Source organism: Lissotriton vulgaris, chromosome 2_1, assembly GCF_964263255.1.
Source record: "Lissotriton vulgaris chromosome 2_1, aLisVul1.2, whole genome shotgun sequence".
NCBI lineage: Eukaryota > Metazoa > Chordata > Amphibia > Caudata > Salamandridae > Lissotriton > Lissotriton vulgaris.
Window position 1 is genome coordinate 388,368,895 of NC_141687.1, and position 18,885 is coordinate 388,387,779.

General features: G+C 46.1%; 1 protein-coding gene across 1 annotated transcript in view; it reads left to right on the forward strand.

Annotated features, from left to right (window-relative positions):
* LOC147730418 (aldehyde oxidase 1-like) overlaps positions 1-18,885 on the forward strand; it is a gene marked incomplete at its 5' end in the record, with an annotated part of 524,934 nt that overhangs the window by 180,939 nt on the left and 325,110 nt on the right. The window contains 3 exons of the mRNA XM_086954065.1: positions 7,790-7,893; positions 8,907-9,091; positions 18,662-18,824. Of these exons, the coding sequence (XP_086810191.1) occupies positions 7,790-7,893; positions 8,907-9,091; positions 18,662-18,824 (452 nt within the window). The remainder of the gene's footprint in view (positions 1-7,789; positions 7,894-8,906; positions 9,092-18,661; positions 18,825-18,885) is intronic.

The following is an 18,885-nucleotide window of genomic DNA, read 5'->3' on the forward strand; positions in this document are numbered from 1 at the left end:
TCTTCCATTCAGAGTCACCACAGCACCCAGAGTCTTGACAAAATGTCTTGCAATGGTAGCAGCCCACTTAAGAAGACAACAAATTCACATCTTCCCATACTTGGACACTGGCTCATAAAAGCCAAGTCACAGACCCAGTGTGTAAATCACACACACACCACAATTCAGCTACTCCACGACTTAGAGTTTAAACCTCACAAAGTCTCACCTCCAACCGTCCCACATCCAATATCTAGGTGCCACAAAAAAAACCTCCAAAGGCCTTGCATATCCCAATACAGCCAAGATAGCAAGCATGCAAGCCCATATAACAAAGTTTCTGCCACAACACTCACTTCCAGCTCGAGTGTTTATGCACCTAATAGGGATGATGGCCTCTTGAATATTCATAGTACTGCATGCAAGACTCCAGATGCGCCCCTTACAGGAATGCTTAGCACGTCAGTGAAGCTAAGCTCAAGGTCGGCTAACAGATCTGGTGTTGCTGGACGGCTGCACACATCGCTCTCTGTAGTGGTAGAACACCCAAAACCTTTCCAAAGGGCAACCGTTCCTAGAGCCGGTTCCACAGATCGTGCTAACAGCAGACACATCGCTCATAGGCTAAGGAGCTCATCTACTACATCACACCACACAAGGCCCATGGACACCTCAGCAAAAGCTACTCCACATCAATCATTTGGAGTTACTGGCAATCTTTCTGGCATTAAAATCATCCTAGAAACACATATCAGGCAAAGCTGTCTTAGTCCGGACAGACAGTATAACAGCAATGTATTACTTACAAAAACAAGGGGGGACGCACTCTCTGCAGCTCTCTCAGCTAGCACAGAGTATATGGATGTGGGCTATTCCTCAAAACATATTCTTTTTAGCCCAACATCTTCCAGGAATACAGAATCAAAAAGCAGATCTGTTAAGTCGTCAAAGCCAACAGATTCCTGAGTGGGAACTTCATCCAAAAGTTCTTCCAAATGTGTGGGCCTCCAGAGATAGATCTCTTCGCCACACATTCAAACACAAAATGCCCAAGCTTCGCTGCCAGATATCCACACCCATTGTCCAAAGGTAATGCGATATGGATGAACTGGTCAGGCAGATTTGTTTCCGCTTTTCCGCCTCTCATTCCATTAATGGTGCGCAAGCTGCACCAACAGTCACTAACAATGATCCTAGTTGCTCCAACATGGGCCAGGCAACCATGGTACACAACATTACTGGAACTATCAGTAGTCCCGCACAAAAAACTACATCTCTTGCCACAACTCTTAACGCAGAACCGTGAAGAGATGAGACTACAATTTGGTTACCTTAATCTTCCACCTGATTGTATGACCGTTATCATAGAGGCTAGGTGCCCCACCACACGAGCCTACTATGCAGCCAAGTGGGAAAAGATTTGTTATATACTGTACTAATAATGCAATCAATCCTCTAGATGATTCCATTCAACATATCATATGTTACCTTCTGCATATTCAAAGACGTAATCTAGCATGCACATCAATTAGTTTACATCTTGCAGCCATAGCAGCTTAACTGCAAAAAAGACATTTGTTATTGTTTAAGGTACTTGCCATTAAAGCCTTAATGGAAGGCCTCAAAAGAATAATTCCTCCCATGGGTTAGATGCCGCTGCGGTACCGGTGCTGGTAACTGTATTGTGACCTCTGCTGCCTGCTGATTGTTCTCTTATGTTCTGTCTTCTTAATTTAATTTCTGTATTTTACGTTTTTACCCCGCTATTGCAACTCGTGGGCGCTGCTTATTTTCCCGCCGCTACTGCCCCTGCAGCCTGCCCCCCGGTCAGGCCAGCTTCTGCCTCTCACTCCTCTGCTCCCGCCACCCTCCCCTACTAATGGTGACTGCTCCAAGGGTTCGCAGTGGTCACGCTGCTGGCACACCAAAGGCAAGCCCGTCTGCGACCGTCCGCGACCCGACCGCGACCAGCGCCAGGAACCCTGGTTCTCCTAGCCCCCACCGCTACGACTCAGCCAGCCTCCACGCCCTCAAACCTGGAGGTTACGCCGACTGCGTAAGATCCTCACCCATCATGACCCACGGGCAGTTCTCGTGCGGACACTGCTGTAGTTCTTTCACCGTTGACACCACACTCTCAGCCACCAAAGAACCACCTAAGGGACGACCCACTGAAACCCTGAACTGCATCCTTCTCAACCTGAGCTCCCTACACCAGCACACCGTAGAGATCTGGGACCTGATCGACATCCTCTCGCCCGACATCGCGTTTTTCACGGAAATTTGGAACAACGCCACCTCCGGCCCCGACATCGCCACAGCTATTCCAGACGGCTACAGGATCCAGAAAAGGACCGCCCACACTTCCCGGGAGGAGGACTCACCATTGCACACAAGCCCCCATCTCCGACTCTCCACATCCAGCACGAGCGACCCTTACTCCAACACGGATCACCTCCATTTCCAGATCCAGACTAGCCCCCGGACCCCACTAAGAGGTACACTCATCTACAGACCGACAGGACCCCGCGCCCAGCCCGCAACCACCAATGTCGAGCTTGCCGCACCGCACGCCATCACCTCCACTGACTACATCCTGCTTGGCGACGTGAACATCCACCTCTAGAACAACCAGGACCCCGATTCCACCGCTCTCCTTGAGAACTTCACCAACCTAGGACTGAAACAGCTTGTCAGCACTCCTACCCACACCCTCGACGCCATCTTCGCAGAAGGATCAAACATCTGTTTCAGCCACACCACCCAGCCCCCCTTGACAGACCACCACTGCGTCCATTTCACTTTCAATACCACCACCGCACCGAAGCCCGCCCCGCGCCCGCCTCGACGGAATTGGAGTAAGGTCACTGAGGAACACCTGAACTCCACACTCTTCCAAGACCCCCCCCAAGGTCGCCAACAACACCAACTCCACAGCTAGAAATTTCCACCGCTGTCTCTCCTGCTGCGACGACAAGCTGGCACCTCTCCGTCACACCTCCAAACAACACCCGCCTAAGGCCGCTTGGTTCACCATCGTACTTCAAGAAGCCAGATGCAGACATTTGGAGAAAACCTGGCGGAACCAAAAGACCTTGGAAGCACAAAACAACTACAAGATCGCCATAATGGACAACCACCAACGTATAAGGGCCACCAAAGCAACCTTCATCAGTGACAAAGTCAAGACTAACGTATCCAACACGAAGGAGCTGTTCAACGTCATTCAGCAGTTTGCAAAGCCCTCCTGCGAAGCCACCGACACTGTACCCTCCCAGGAACTCAGTGACAAACTCAGCTCTTACTTCCACCTGAAGATCAAGGCGCTCTATGACAACTTCAGCGAGCCAGCAGAAGACAGCACCACACCACCCGCCACCATGGAGAAGCCGACTATCACCTCCTGGGCCACCGCGTCCGACTAGCTCATTTCCTCAACAATTAATAAGTCACACTCAGGAGCCCCAACGGACCCGTGCCCCCCTCACATCTTCCACAGGGCCACCACTGCCATCACTCCCAAACTAGGACATACTATCAGCTCCTCACTCACATCTGGCAACTGCACTGATGACTGGAAACGCGCAGAGATGAAACCCCTCCTCAAGAAACCAACGGCCAACCCTACCGACCTGAAGAACTACCGGCCTATTTCTCTCCTCCCTTTAACAGCTAAAATCACCGAAAGCCTCGTGAACGCTCAGCTGACCATCTTCATCGAAGAAAACTCCATCCTGGACACCTCCCAATCCAGTCTTCCGCAGCAACCACAGCACCAAGACCGCCCTCCTTGCTGCCATCGACGACATCCGCATGCTGCTCGACCAGGGACACACCGCAGCCCTCATCCTCTAAGGGGCATCGGCAGCCTTCGTCACCGTCTCACATCGCATACTAGCCGCTAGACTCCACAACGCAGGAATATAGGGGTCCGCCCTCGGCTGGATCTGGCAAAACCCAGAGGGTCAGACTACCCCCCTTCCTCTCCATCCCCACTGACATCGTCTGCAGAGTACCCTAAGGATCTCCGCTAAGCCTGACGCTCTTCAACATCTACATGGCCCCCATCGCCACCATCGTCAGACAACAAGGGCTTAGCATCGTATCCTACGCTGACGACACCCAACTCATCCTTTCCCTCACCAAGAACCCAGAAACCACCAGACTCAGCTTCCAGGAAGGAATGAGAGACGTAGCGGCCTGGACAGCTGCCTAAAGCTCAACTCCAAGAAGACAGAGGTCCTCATCCTTGGACTCTGCAACTCCGCCTGGGACAACACCTAGTGGCCCCCGCCCTCGGTATCTCACCCACCCCGACAGACCACGCTTGGAACTTGGGCATAATCCTCGACTCCTCACTCTCCATGTATGTATGTGTCTTGTAAAGCGCACTGCTGCCCTGATGCGTCGTGGCGCTGTAGACCGCGGGGGAACCCGTCCTGGCTATCCCTGTGAGATGGTCCCTACTGGGTATCTCCAAGGTGAAACCAGGCATCCCCGGCGAATGTGGGGGGCCGTTGTAGAGATGAGGCAAGCTAATGCCCAGAGTTGCTGAGTGTGATCCCTGGTTAGAGTAGGCACCGAGGCGAGAATTATCGAGTCCGCTGACCCTGGTCCACGACCCTGCCGCGTCGGGAATTGAACCCTGGTCCCGGGCCGTTCTCTGCTTCCGGGTCTGCCGCCTCTAACCAGTGAGCCACACCACTCCATGAACTCCTGATCCTCCGCCAGCTTCAGCTGCCTCCACATCCTCTGTAAGACTTACAAATGTATCCCTTGACTGCAGAAAGACCGTCACCCACGCACTCATCACCAGCAGACTTGACTACGGCAACGCCCTCTACGCCGGAATCAACAAAACTCTTCTACGCAAGCTCCAAACCATCCAGAACGCTGCCGCCAGGTTCGTCCTAGGGACACCGCGCCACGAACATATGACCCAACACCTGTAAGACCTCCACTGGCTCCCCATCATGAAGAGGGTCCCCTACAAACTCCTCACCCACGCCTGCAAATCCCTCAACAACATCAGACCCAAATACTTCAACGACCGAGTATGTTTCCATGCACCCAAGAGGAACCTCTGCTCCGCTGAACTCACCCTAGCAGAGGTCCCCTGCATCCACAGAAGCAGAAGGGCAGGAGAGCTTTCTCCTACATCGCAGCCAAAACCTGGAAAAAACTCCCAATCAGCATCAGATGCTCCCCAACCCTCCACATGTTCAGTAAAGACCTCAAGACCTGGCTTTTCGACCTACCCAGAGCTGCTTTACCCCCCCCGTGCCTTGAAACCCTCGTGGGTGAGTAGCGCACTCTATGCACCACTGATTGATTGATTGAGGGTACCGCCCTCTCCAGTGTGGAATCTAAAGATCGTCCTCACTAGATTAATGGGTCCTCCATTCGAACCTCTAAATAAATGTGAGCTACAATTTCTCACATGGAAAGTCGCTTTCCGTGTGGCCATCACATCTCTCAGAAGAGTCAGTGAGTTACAGGCACTAATATATATATATATTCAAGAACCATTTTTACAACTCCATCAAAACAAAGTGGTTCTTAGGACAAATCCCAAATTCCTTCCTAAAGTTATTTCTCCCTTCCACCTTAACCAATCTGTTGAGTTGCAAGTGTTCTTCTTGCAACCACAGACAGTAGCAGAAAGAGCTCTTCATACACTGGACGTAAAAAGAGCACTTCTTTACTGTATTGACAGAACAAAACCTTTTCACAAAACAAAACAACTTTGTGTATCCTTCTCACCACCACATAAAGGCAATCCCATATCAAAAGTCTGGAATTGCAAGGTGGATTGTCAAATGTATACAAATTTGCTATCACAAAGCAAAACGTACACTATCTATTCCCCCTAAAGCCCACTCTATCCGCAAAATAGGGGCTTCCATGGCATTTTTAGGGAACATTCCCTTAAATGACATCTGCAAAGCAGCTACATGGTCTACACTGCACACATTCACAAAACACTATTGTGTGGATGTGCAGGCAAAACAACAAGCTAGTGTGGGCCAGGCTGTACTCAAAACACTATTTCAAACTACTGCAACTGATACTGGTGGTTGCCAATAAGGGAGAGTACTGCTATGCAATTTATGCACAGTGTGTGATCTGCAGCTCATATGCCTCAAACATAAAATGCTACTTACCAGTATGCATCTGTTCTTGGCATGTAGAGCTGCAGATTCACACATGCCTCCCTGGCTACCTTTATCTGTAGCAGTATTATCTTACTTAGATACATCACATAGGCATCTTTTTCTGTTTCTTACAAAACTCCATCATTTCCCTTCTTGGGGAAAAAACAATCTGAAGATGGAGTCGATGCCCATGCGCACTATTGTCCACAGGAGGAGTCCTCTATCTCATGACTTCCAAAAACTTCTACCAAGACATTAACAAAGTGCAAACATCCGGGCCCAACACCTGATGGCGATCTATGCACAGTGTGTGAATCTGCAGCCCTACATGCCAAGAACAGATGCATACTGGTAATTAGCATTTTTCTTCTTCATCATCATTACACTTGAGGGAGAGGATATTCTTCAACCAAGATGCTTGGCTGTACAAGTTGGATGCAATCCGCCAACCTAAGCTCAGGCACCACAATAACACATGGGGAGGCCTCTTAAAGTATGAGGCCTAGGTCCTGGAGTGTTTTTAAGTACTGCTAGGAGCAGGGACCCACCACCTACCAAACGGAGGGAGCAAGCCTTCATCATGAAACAATGGCGTTTTTGTAGAGAAAACCTCCCTGCTCCTCAGGAAAATTAATTGTTTCCTTTCAGACGATGGACTCCTGCTTTATGGGTCTATCTTCAGGAATAACGTAAGTATGAACAAGTCAACAATGCCATTCCAGCATGGTAGATCTGTCATCATGCATTAGTTTTTCAAACAGATTGGCTCCCGTGGTACACATGGTAACCTTTTAGCTTGAAAAAAGGTACATTGGAAGGCAGTCCAGCCGAGGCACAGGGCAGTGACACTCCTTCCCCCACAATGAACTTTGGAGACTGGCCCACCAATGTCCACATGAGTCCCTTTGTCTCAATGAATGACAAATGTTTTGCAAACCTATGTATGAGGCAGAGGCCTAGGCTGAGGAGCTCATGCAAAAAGCTTGTACTGTACCCGTAACTATTCTAAGGAGAAGGATGGGGACGGATGTGTTACTCTGATGGTGTTTGAATGGTGTATAGAGCATACCTTTGAACTCAGTGCTTTTGAACTCTTTGATTGAACTATTTGCTACCTTCACTTCTTTCTTAAATGCTATTATTTGACTTTTCAATTGACCTGAAACTCTAGGAAATGCTTCCAAGAACAGAAAATAAAAAGGTTACTGCGAATTTTGGAAAGGATTTTTTTCTCCAAGACCTTTGCTTGTCGAGGTCCTCAAAGGCACCTATCCCTCTACAGTCTTGTATCATGATAACCATCTCTACAGTTACCCTTTCTCTGCTAAAGGGAACCTTGTGCACTATTTTTATTCTATTTTTGGTTTTGAATTGTTCCTTCATGTTTTCCTTCTACTCATGTCCATTTGCCTATATTATTCTAAGAGTACTTTTCATATACATACCTCTTTGGTCTATTGTCTTCGGACCAGCTGCAGTCTCTTGAACTGCGCACAACACTTGGTACTCTAGAACAGGACTCAAGGGTCCAGATGTAGCATCCAGAACTAGCCAAAAAATACCAATGTTGCAACCAAAAGAGGCTCTAATCTAGACTGAGTTTTTTTTATTTCTTCTTCTTATGCATAGATCATTTACTGTAATCTTTTCCACAGGTGGGATTCGGCAGATTCCTTTAGATGAGGCATTTTTTGCTGCCAAATCGCCCTTGAAGCATGAAGAGATTTTAGTTTCTGTTCTTATTCCTTTTTCAAAGAAGGTAAGCACACATCATTAGTGCTATGGGTGGTAATAATGTAAAGGAAGATATACATGCTGATTTAATGTTTGGTAGAGAGGGTACTCTATCGCAACAGCCACGGAGTACCTTTTCCGCCAAACTGTTAATCTGCCCGCCTCCTTTACCATCAGGGGAAAAAAAAGTATGTCTACGATGGCCCCGTTGGTGACCTTCACCTCTCATGGCCCAAATAAGTATGGGTCTTTGGATAATAGCGATCTGACCGCCCCCCTTATAGTGGTCGGCCGAATGGCTTTTGTTACTGTCCATCACCACCAGGTAAACACTTGTAATGAGGGACGATAAAAAAGTATGACCGCCACATCATAGAAGCAATCTGAAAGGGTGTGTGGGTCATTATGTTTCGTTTTACAAAACAAACTCCCACTTTGGTAGTTTTCTTTGAAAAATGAAAAGGTGTGCAAAAGTTTGACATGCAGCATTCATGTTTGGCTGAGCAGTCTGTCAAATTTTTACAACATAGACAGGAACCTATCAAAAGAGGTATCTGGCAGGCTGGCGGAAAACTCTAGATATGGCCGGCATAAGTCCCTCAAGATGGTGAGGGTAATTTCCTCAGCCATCCCGAAGGGAGTACCCTCTGGCCATAATCAAAATCCACCCCCAAGGAAAAGTGGCATACAGGAAAAGCAAGATATTACTCCACAGGCTTTTGCCCGTGAGTAGCCAGTATTGCTGATGCAAGGTAGGTCATGTGTCACATGCACCCCTCACCACCATATGAAGCATGGGACTTCTCCCTGCAGTTTACTCCTGTTTTTTTCTTTCCATATTAAAGGTTTGTGGTCGCTGTCATCCTGGTCTACACTCATTCCGTGGCCTTGAGGTTGAGACCCTTTACCCTACAATTAATTTGTTAAATCCTCTTACTTATGAAAACACACACAACGCTACCAGCTAGACAGCACAGGTATTCCTAAAGAATTACAGCTATTGATGCTCCTGTGCCTTTGTACCTTCTCCACCTGCAGTGGGAACACGTGATGGCATTCAGGCAATCTATGCGACATGATAATGCTTCTGCCTTTGTTAATGCCGGAATGCGGGTCCTTTTCGGAGCAGGCACCGACACCATTGAAGACTTCAATATTTTCTATGGCGGAATGGGCCCGACCATAGTGAGTGCAAGGAAATCCTGCCAGAAGTTAATAGGGAGGTGAGAAAATTATTTATATCACACTCGCACACATCCCACACCTTCTTGACTGATGATAACTTGTTATTTTCTATGCTGCTAGCTTCTCTAGTCTTGTAGTTTGTCTTTGGGCAAGTGAGTATACAACTCACTTCAACTCATACTAGTATAAACCACAGGATGAATGTCTAAATATGCTCCTCTAAGATTCAAATGTGCAAAATGCAGTTAAAAACCTTCCCAAGTGCCACTCATAAGATCAACCCTACAGACCATGGCTTTCAAACCCATGCAGGGTACGACTCCATTACCAAAACAACTACAGAATTCCTTCACAAATGTGGAGACATGCCTTCAACAGTTTATTTTCCTCCCTCCATCAAACGAATTTAAAATTACTTCATCAACTTCAGTACCTACAAGTGTCCTTATGCTTTATCCCACTTCTCTTTAGATAAAAGCACCAGCAGCCTCTACTCTTAGAAAAGCCACTGAATCTCATCTACTACTCCCAATACACAAACAGTTGGATCTTGTACTTCTAGGATACAACATTTCATGTGTTCCCTTATTAATGCTGATGTCAGTGAGGCATTGTTAAAACCCTTATGTAGAAGGTTCCTGAGGTTGTCACCTGTGTAAATGGTTGAAGAAAAGACAAGAAATGTGCAAACGCCCAACAACAGGCCGGTGCCTCCCTGTCAAGTGCAAAATACTGCTCGCTTTTTTGCAACACGTAGTTCGCTTTTTTGCAACATGTAAAGCCTTCAGAGACATATATAATTAAATACATATTAAATTGCTTCTGACGCATATATCATTTATTCAGCTAATTATGTTCTTGAGTAAACACTGCATCCACCCCATCATTACTTGCATCACCCAACAGTCCTTTGCTGACCTTGCATTCGATGTGTGTGGGTAAGTGCTAAACTGACATCTCACAATCCTTCAAAAAGTATTCGACCCTCATTTGTCCATTCAGAATTAAACCCTTTCATGGGACAAACAAAAATGGGAACTTGGTAAAAAAAACATGGCAGATACGTTCCTCAAACCTCTATCAAAACAGAAAACCAACCCTTACTTGTGTTTGAGCCGAGAAGCTGAAACCATTACCTGAGTCAGATCTATCACTTGATGTATACCATCTATTGATTTACTATGTGTAAGCGGTGTCAGACTTAATGTCTTTTACTGCCACTTAGTGCACATAGCTTAGAATATGGATTTAACACTGGTTGGTGTCATGCTTTGGAAATGTTTATATTTGCCGATGTAGCTTATTTAGGGTTGAATAAAAGTCCTATCTGCTGGTGTGCAAGGGATATCTCGCAACTCAGATGCAACTTTTTACTCTTCTCAAGTTGACGAATACTCGATTTTTCCTTGTGATGGTTTTGCTATCAGTATCAATGGCAATCATTTTGAGATCTCAGTAGTGTAGGTTATCGAACATTAGCTATTTTCTAGCTGTTTTTATTGTTCAGGAACTGTACACCAGCTCCTGAACTCTTATTTAAACAGGCACTAATAATAATTAAACAAATGGATGGCAATGCTATACTTCTAACTACTGATACTGTTTCCTGAAGCTCAGAGGGTCTATAGATATACGTAAACTTTCCCGAATTTCCTTATTGGATATTCTGTAGTAGTAGAAAAGCTTTATTCGAGTTATAGACTCATAAAAGCACAACATGCATATTATAAAAACATCACACTTAATCAGGACATTTCATTCAGTACATTAAAACAGTTGCGCAAGCTTAATCATTGTAAAACAAAACATTATACAAGTAAAACATAATCAAGAAACATTAGGAGAAACAGAAAGGGCTCTCCGCCTAATGGACCAAGCCCACCCCAGGTACTTTGCTATTCCCATAACAATAGGCTCCTCAGAAGTAGTGCAAATAATTCTCTGCGCCTCAGCCGCACTGGATGTCCCAAGGTTCTTGCAGATAGGGGTTAACCAGACCCTTCTTGGGGAGGCATAAGCCTTACAAGCAAATAGGAAGTGTCCCACACTTTCCTTAGTTGCGCCGCATGCTGGGCAGCACTGGGTGTTCAAACTCTTCCACCTGCCTGTTAGATCTCTCAACGGGAGGGAACCAGATCTTAATTGGAAAAACAATTTTCTGTCCATAGGAACAGTTATACTGTCCCAGTAATTTTCTAGAGCAGGACACATTTTACTTTCCAAGAAGCGACCTCCCATTGAGTCAGATTTAACCCTTCTCCAAAGCCTCTCGTCTATCCATTCCCAATATAGTGCTTTAAGTGTATTTTTGCTTGGGAACACTTCCCCCGACGGATTGTCCCAAAGGTTGGAAAGACCTAGTTCGCCAAGCAATACCCTTAGATTTTTCAGCCATGATATTTTATGGAATGTATCACTCTTGATTATTGCCAGGAAGCCTTCCCCATAATGCCTAGTTTCAGGGGTGGACCAAAGTCGCCTCCAGTATAAGATGGGACGCAGCCTGGCTCGGTCGGTTACCGATCTTCTTCCCAGGTCAAGACTAAGAGGGATTAATGGTGTACTCTGGGGCAATCCCGTAATACCCCGAAGAAACCTGTTCTCAGCTATCTGTAATGAGGTTAAGTTGTCAAAACCAAACAGCTCCGCCCCATATAAGGCCGATCCTATTGCCTTAGCATCGTATACAGCGAGGACAGGTTTTATGGGTTTTGTTTTGGATCTATTGTGCTCCACCCGTAAGGCCCCCGATATTTGCTGATGTTTCAGGACCGCCTTTTCTATGTGGTGAGACCAACCATAATTACTTGCGATTTGTACCCCTAGGTAGGTGAACTCCCTTACGACCTCAAGCCCAATATTATTCAAGTGTATCCTAGGGCGAGGCTTCTGTCCTTGGGAGAAAGCCATCAGCTTGGTCTTGCCTATGTTTACTTCCAGGCCATGCTCCTGGCAAAAGTCATCAAAAACATTCAGGGCCCGTTGCAATCCAGCTGGGGTTTTGGATATTATCAAAGTGTCGTCAGCGAACATCAGGATCGGAACCCTGATGCCCGCCAACGAAGGCGCATCCACACTAGCATCCTGCATCCTGCTGACTATCCCATTGATATATAATGTGAAGAGCAAGGGCGCCATTGCACAACCTTGGCGCACCCCACGCTCCACAGGGAAGTCAGTTGAGGATTGGCCATTTGTCCCCCACTGTACTTTGGCAAAATTGCATTCGTGCAACCTCATAACCAAAGTAAGCAATTCTGCGGGAATGCCTATCTTACTTAACACTGCCCAGAGCTTACCCCTTGGGACTAGGTCGAAGGCAGCCCGCAGGTCGACAAAAGCGACATACAGGCTGCCCCCACCAAGAAGAACCGTCCCCCACCGTAACATAGTGAAGCGAAACACCTGGTCGATGGTACTGGTAGCCCTTCGAAAGCCTGCCTGAAAAGGGGAAAGAGAATCATTTTCATCCACCCAGTCCATAAGTTTGTTTACCACCATCTTCCCAATTACTTTTTGGACGGTGGCAATCAAACTTATGGGCCTGTAGTTAGCTGGAAGGGATCGATCTCCTTTTTTGTGGACGGGTATAATGATGGCTCCCCTCCACTGTTCCGGGACTTGCGCACCCTTTGCAATTGCGTTCCCCAATAGGAGCACATATCTGCCCCACCTATCTTTATCATTTTTAAAAACGTCCGAGGGTATCCCGTCTAATCCCGGGGCCCTACCCCCTTGAACGGAGCTAATTACAGATTCAACTTCCTTGGCGGAAAACAAATCATCCTTAGGAAATACAGCCAAGATTACATCCCCACCACCCCACTCCTTTGTTTCAGCATATTGGGGCCTAAAGTAATTCACCCAATCGGATTCAGCAACATTATTATCCGGTTTGTTTGGGGTACCGCCTCTGCCCCACTTTACTATCTTCCAGAAAAGCCTGGAATCCTTTGCTCCAGAGGCCTCCTTCAGTTCCTCCCAATGCTTCTCATCCCAGTCTTTTTTGGCCAAGAAAATGCTAGTGTTGTATTGCTTCCTGGCAGTTTTGATTGCTACACTGTCCCTGCTTCTGATAGCATTACCCAGTGTTAATCTGGCTGCCCTGCACTGTTTGTTAAACCACCCTGCTGGTTTAGAGGAAGCTGTGCGATTACCCTTACATGTTCTCATAAAGTATGGCTTTAGGGTGGCGAAAAGATTGTTATGGATTTCGGTGATCGCCCTAGATCCTGGCAGTGTTGCACTAGCTAATTCCATGGAAAGAATTGCTTTGTCCACTTCAGACCCAATAAAATCCATGGAGGCTGCATTCGCCAACACCGAGGGCCATTTCAATCTACGCATATTATTCGCCATGTCTGGGAGCAACCCATTACTAGCATGTAGATAAGGCTGAGTGTGCTTCCACCAGGTATGGGTCACACAGAGGGGGTTGTGATCACTTTCTATCCTGCCCTTGACTTCCATGTCACAAACCCCCTGCCAAAGATTAAGACTACAAATAACGTAGTCTATCCTGCTTCTATTATGACCATTATCATATGTGCACATACCTTCCTTATCTCCCTTTGTTCTACCATTGAGGGCACGCATCCCATATTCTAAACACATAGCATTTAAGGAAAGAATATCTTAAGACCAACGTTTGACAGGGGCAAGATTCAGGGAGGGAACACCCCATAGATTGTCCTCTTCCTGTCCTAATGGGTTTTCGGTACTGTCTAGAGGCTCAAAAGTCCTATTTAAATCCCCAGCTATTACTATTCTGTTCCCAAGGGACTTTGATTGCAGAAAATTAAATAGAGCCTCTAAAGTGGGGGAACTCCCATTATTGCAACCTCTGGCATAGACATTATATAAATCTATCACACCCCACTCTACTGAGGAAATTCGTAGCATTTGAATATCTCTGCAGCCCAAGTCCCACATTTTCACAGTAAGTCCGGAACTCTGTCTAATCCAGACTGTGAGGCCTCCTTTGGGTCTACCCCCAGGGCCTCGACATGCCGGGATTGAAAAATTTAGGTAGCCTTGGAGGTAAATAGGATCACAGGCCCAAGTCTCCTGGAAGAAACACAGTTCAAACCCGTTAATGAAGTCGGCCCACGATTGTAACATCAACTTACTCCCCAATCCTGCAATGTTCCAAGATACAAAGCTTTCCATAGCAGGGCTATCACTACCCATTATATCAGAAATGGGCAATCCCATGGGACTCAATTGTCCACCATCCTCATCTCCCAAATTGTGATCATTGTCCACAATATTCTGTTCCATTAACACCTCACCACTCATATTTTGCATTAAATCCCCGGTATTTTCCTCTACAGATGCAACATTTTCATCGCCTTCTGTTACCTTCAACACAACATCAATACTCATTTCCGGGGTTTCGGGGACCCAACTTGGCTTCTGGTGTGGAAGGCATCCCCTTATATTAAGCTTTGGTCAATATCCCCAGTTCAAACATTGAGTGTCTTCCAGATTATTATGATTTGAACCAATATTTTGGGGTTGCCATTGCAGTAGGGTAGAGGGTGGGGGTGCAATCATTACCAACGGAGGATTGGTGGAACTATTTAGATTCATGGGCCCGCCTTTTAATAAGCATGTTTGTCTTGGGTAGAAAAAAGAAAGATCCACGATACCAATTCCACCACTACTTGTACCCCAACCCTGCCTTGTAATCCAACCAGCCACCCTGGGGTCTTGAAAATTGATGATAATACAGTCACCCCCCAAGTTTTTACTGGTGTACCCAATCCAGTCGATCCTCCTTGCCCCTATTATCAACCCGTCCAGCCCCCCCGGGAGTGGTCTATTTTCCTTCAACCAGTGCATTACTTTATTTTTGAGCATCTGGAAGTTTTCTCTTTGACCGACTAAAAGAGGTGGAACATTAGTGAGAACCGCCACGAAAGGGTGGGAATCCGGGGTAAGATTCACAGGAGGAATCTTTCGGGGTTGTTTCTCCAAATAAGTCGGTGGTGGTCTATTAACCGGGGCACTAGGACAAGGGTTAGGGATATTTGATTTTTGCTGAGGGTTTGTGGATAAAGCTTTAGTTGTCCTGGGGCCATTAAGGCCCTCTGCTCCAATATTTGTGTCGGGATTGGAAATACTTGGCATTGGCTGATGGTTACTTGCAACGGTGTTGCTGTTTTGTGGGCCCGTCTTATTCTTGTCCTTTACCATAGGGTGTTGGACCTTAGATGCTTTTTCCCTTGCACTAGTGCTCGGACAGACCTGCTCTGGTGGAATAAGCGGTTGGCTTGGTCCCTTTGCCTGGGTCTTACTTATAGTGCAGCCTGCTTGGGGGAGTGTTACAACAACAGGCAGATTTTGTGCTTTTTCTGAAATTTCCTCAGCCCTACTAGACTCAGTTATCTTGGGCTGTAATTTAATTAGTGACTTAGTATGGAAAAAATTGTCCAGGGTAGCCTGCTCAAAGTGGTCTAGTCGATCCATTAACTTATTTACTTTGGCCTCAATGGGTGTCAAAAACAACCTTAGTAATTTCTCCAACTCAGGTATCAATGAGTCTATTGGAGGAATGTTTGCAGCCAACCCGTTCCCCTGGGGGTCACTAAATGGTGGATTAGAACTCTCTATAACTACATTGTCCCCCTCATTTGGTAAGTCGCCACTTCCACTTACCCCGTTGTGTGCCTTTTGTGTAAATAAAGGATTTTTTACCACTTTTCTTACCTTGTTAGGGGGTTTGGAAGGATTGGATTTCCTTGGGGCAGTAATCCTTTTCCTTTTTACACATGGTTTTGGGCCTGACATACTAGTTTTAATTATGGTTTTCACTGTAGATGAATGAACAATGGGGTCTAAAGGTAAAGATGTGGACAGAGTGGCATTGTCCAATCTTTGCAGTGGGCCGTCCTCAATCTCCAAAGTAGAGGGAGAAGTGTTTTGTATTTCAATCACCCCAGGCAAAGTTATAGAGGACAGAGGAGTTACCAACGCCGGATAAGCTTGCGGCAACCGTTTTTCCATGGAGCTTTTAAGAAGCTCAATGGACAGCCTACGGTCTGCACGTTTCTCTGCTAGTGAGATCTCTTTGTCTATATCTTGGTTGGGACGATTGAAAAAGAATTTGTCCAAAGGGCCTAGAATGGTCGTACCACCCTCAGAATGGGGAGGTGGTAAGCTGGTGGTATTTAACATGTGAGACATTATTGGTAAGATTTACGAGTTCATTAACACAGTGGGGCACACAATATAATGAATCAATGTAGTCCCGAGAATAACAGATTACAGGAAACAGATCTCAAGTCCTACTCGTCAGTGGGGTGGCCCAGCCCGGCCTCCTTCGGCCCCTGACGGCCACAGACGGTCCCGCCCTTGTCCCGGGCTTCTCCCGGCGCCCTCCCGCGCGCTCCCGCGCAGCGGAAGAGCAGGGCCCGTAATATATGCACGAATAGGTGAGAAGGGGGGAGGGGTCGGGGAGAGCGGCCCAGGTGTAGCAAGTCAGGCAGGCAGGCGGGCGCTCCTGGGATATGTAGTCCCAGTGCAGCCGCGCGCTCGCTCGCAGCCCCTACCAATATCCTTCCCTCAGCGTCCCTCTGTAAACAATGGCAGGCAGCACTCCAAGCGCAGCGGGACCCGCGGAGCGGGTTCCGCAAGAAGTGGGTTGATGGCTGATGGCAAACTCCAAGCTCCCAACTCCAACCAGGTCACAGCAAAAATGCAGAAAGGCGGTGGATATTCATATAATGCGTATAAAGATCTACACCTGTGAAATCCACGGTCTCAATAGAAAACCTATATCATTGAACACAATGTACGTTTTCACTTAAAATATGTGCTTAGCATCTCTGGACTTGGCTTACAAATCTTATTTTCTCATCCAATCTTCTTCATCTTACTCCCGGTGCTGGAATTAGGCACCTCTCTGAAAACGTCCCATCCCCTGACAATATCATTCAAATTAAACCAATCTCCCAATGCTCTCAATCCATGAACATTCGCATGGCATCCACCCTTGTGCTCTTCAGAAATTCAAATTAAAAGCCCATCTTCCTTATAATGCCAACTACAGAAACAAACTCACAACTACACCAACAAAATGTAGAATGAGCATATCATTTTACCAATATTAAAGTGGCAGCATATCAAAGCACTAAACTAACTAGAAGTGACTCGTGTAACATCTATCATCAGTCTGTGAGTCTCTGCCGCCATGCAGTAGCCATGTGGGATCAATACAACCATGATCCCAGAACCAAAGGTAACCCGTTGCAATGCTGCAGCCCTTACACGGTGTGTGCCAGGATCATTGAAAGAATGTGGAGGTTGGGGATTTCTTGGTACACGTGCACCTGTAATAAGAATGAGGAACCCAGTCTCTGGTATTGATTTTTATTGCTTGAATGGGCTAGATCTACTGATTCCTGAAGACTGCCCAAGCATAGATGCCAGGAGGCTCCATGCCATCTGTGACACCATCAGCGTGTCCTGCCTTTTTAATCAACTGCGGGTTGCGTTCAGGGATATGCAGTTTTATTTCAACATTGAAAATCCCAACATGCAAAGTTTTGTTTGAACATTGAAAATCACAACATGCAAAGTTCTGTGGGCTAACAAGACAGAACCATCAGAGTATGTCACATATAACACTGGGCCACAGGTTAGCTAAGTAATGTTCTTTGATGAGAGAGCAAGAGGTCCACATGTTTTATGGGACACAGTACTCTATTAGTTAAATTATGAAGGATAGTGCAAGTCATCAGTAAAGACACCCAGCCAGCGATTTGGTCATGGAACTCCTCGGTGACCTATTTCCTTATATTCTTCAGAAAGGTGTATTTTGCCCCACATTTAAAAACTAGCGCACATCTGATAAGAAAGTTCTTTAGAGCAGTAGTTCTTAATTTGTGGCTGGGGGACTCCACAGGGTCCGCAAAGACTACTCATGGGGTTCGCAACAACTTAGAAAATTACATAATGTTAACAGATTAATAAAGTTATATAAATAAAGAAGCAACATGTAAAAGTGAACATTTTAAAACATTCTGTAAATGTGAAGAAAATCGAAATTAGGGGCAACAAATTAGGTTAGTGAACTCAGATTTGTTCGTGGGAGCAGTCAGTAAATGTGCATCAAACAGAATATGATGTGGATGATGAGGGGCCACAGTTGAATTAAAAAAGCTCCAACCTCCCCTTTAAAATTAGAATTTCGATGTCTTTATATTTGTGAAATATGATATTTTATCATTCTTGTATTTCTTTTATCAATGCTTGTAACTGTATTATTGTGTATTGTTTTGCGGTTCAAATCATCGAAATTGCCTAGGCTGTGATTTCAATAGTGATTCAGGGGGGTTTCCGGATTCCAGTCATGATTATTTGGGGTCCACAGAAATAAAAAGTTAAAAACCATTGTTTTAGATTGTTATGTTAGGAGGTGGAACTGAAAAAGAGCAACACCACGAAGACTAAAGTTGGATCTGGATTAAAAAATTAGATGTACACAGTCGGCGCGTATATGAGCACAGCATTAGAGATGCACATTTAGTTGCTTTTTTAACCCATACCGCGGCTCTCCGACACAGAAATTAACCCTTCTTACACTGTGGCTTTTTTAACACCAGGCAATGGAATGAGGAGACGCTGAACCAAGCCTACAAGAACATCCTGGAAGAAGTCACCCTTCCCGGCTCCGCTTCTGGAGGAATGGTGGATTACAGGAGGTCTCTCACCCTCAGCTTCCTCTTCAAGTTCTACCTGCAGATATTGCTAGAGTTAAGGAAAACGGTACATCCTTTGGTATTGTCCAAGCTGCTCCAGCATTTTAATTCCACTGTATCAGACTATA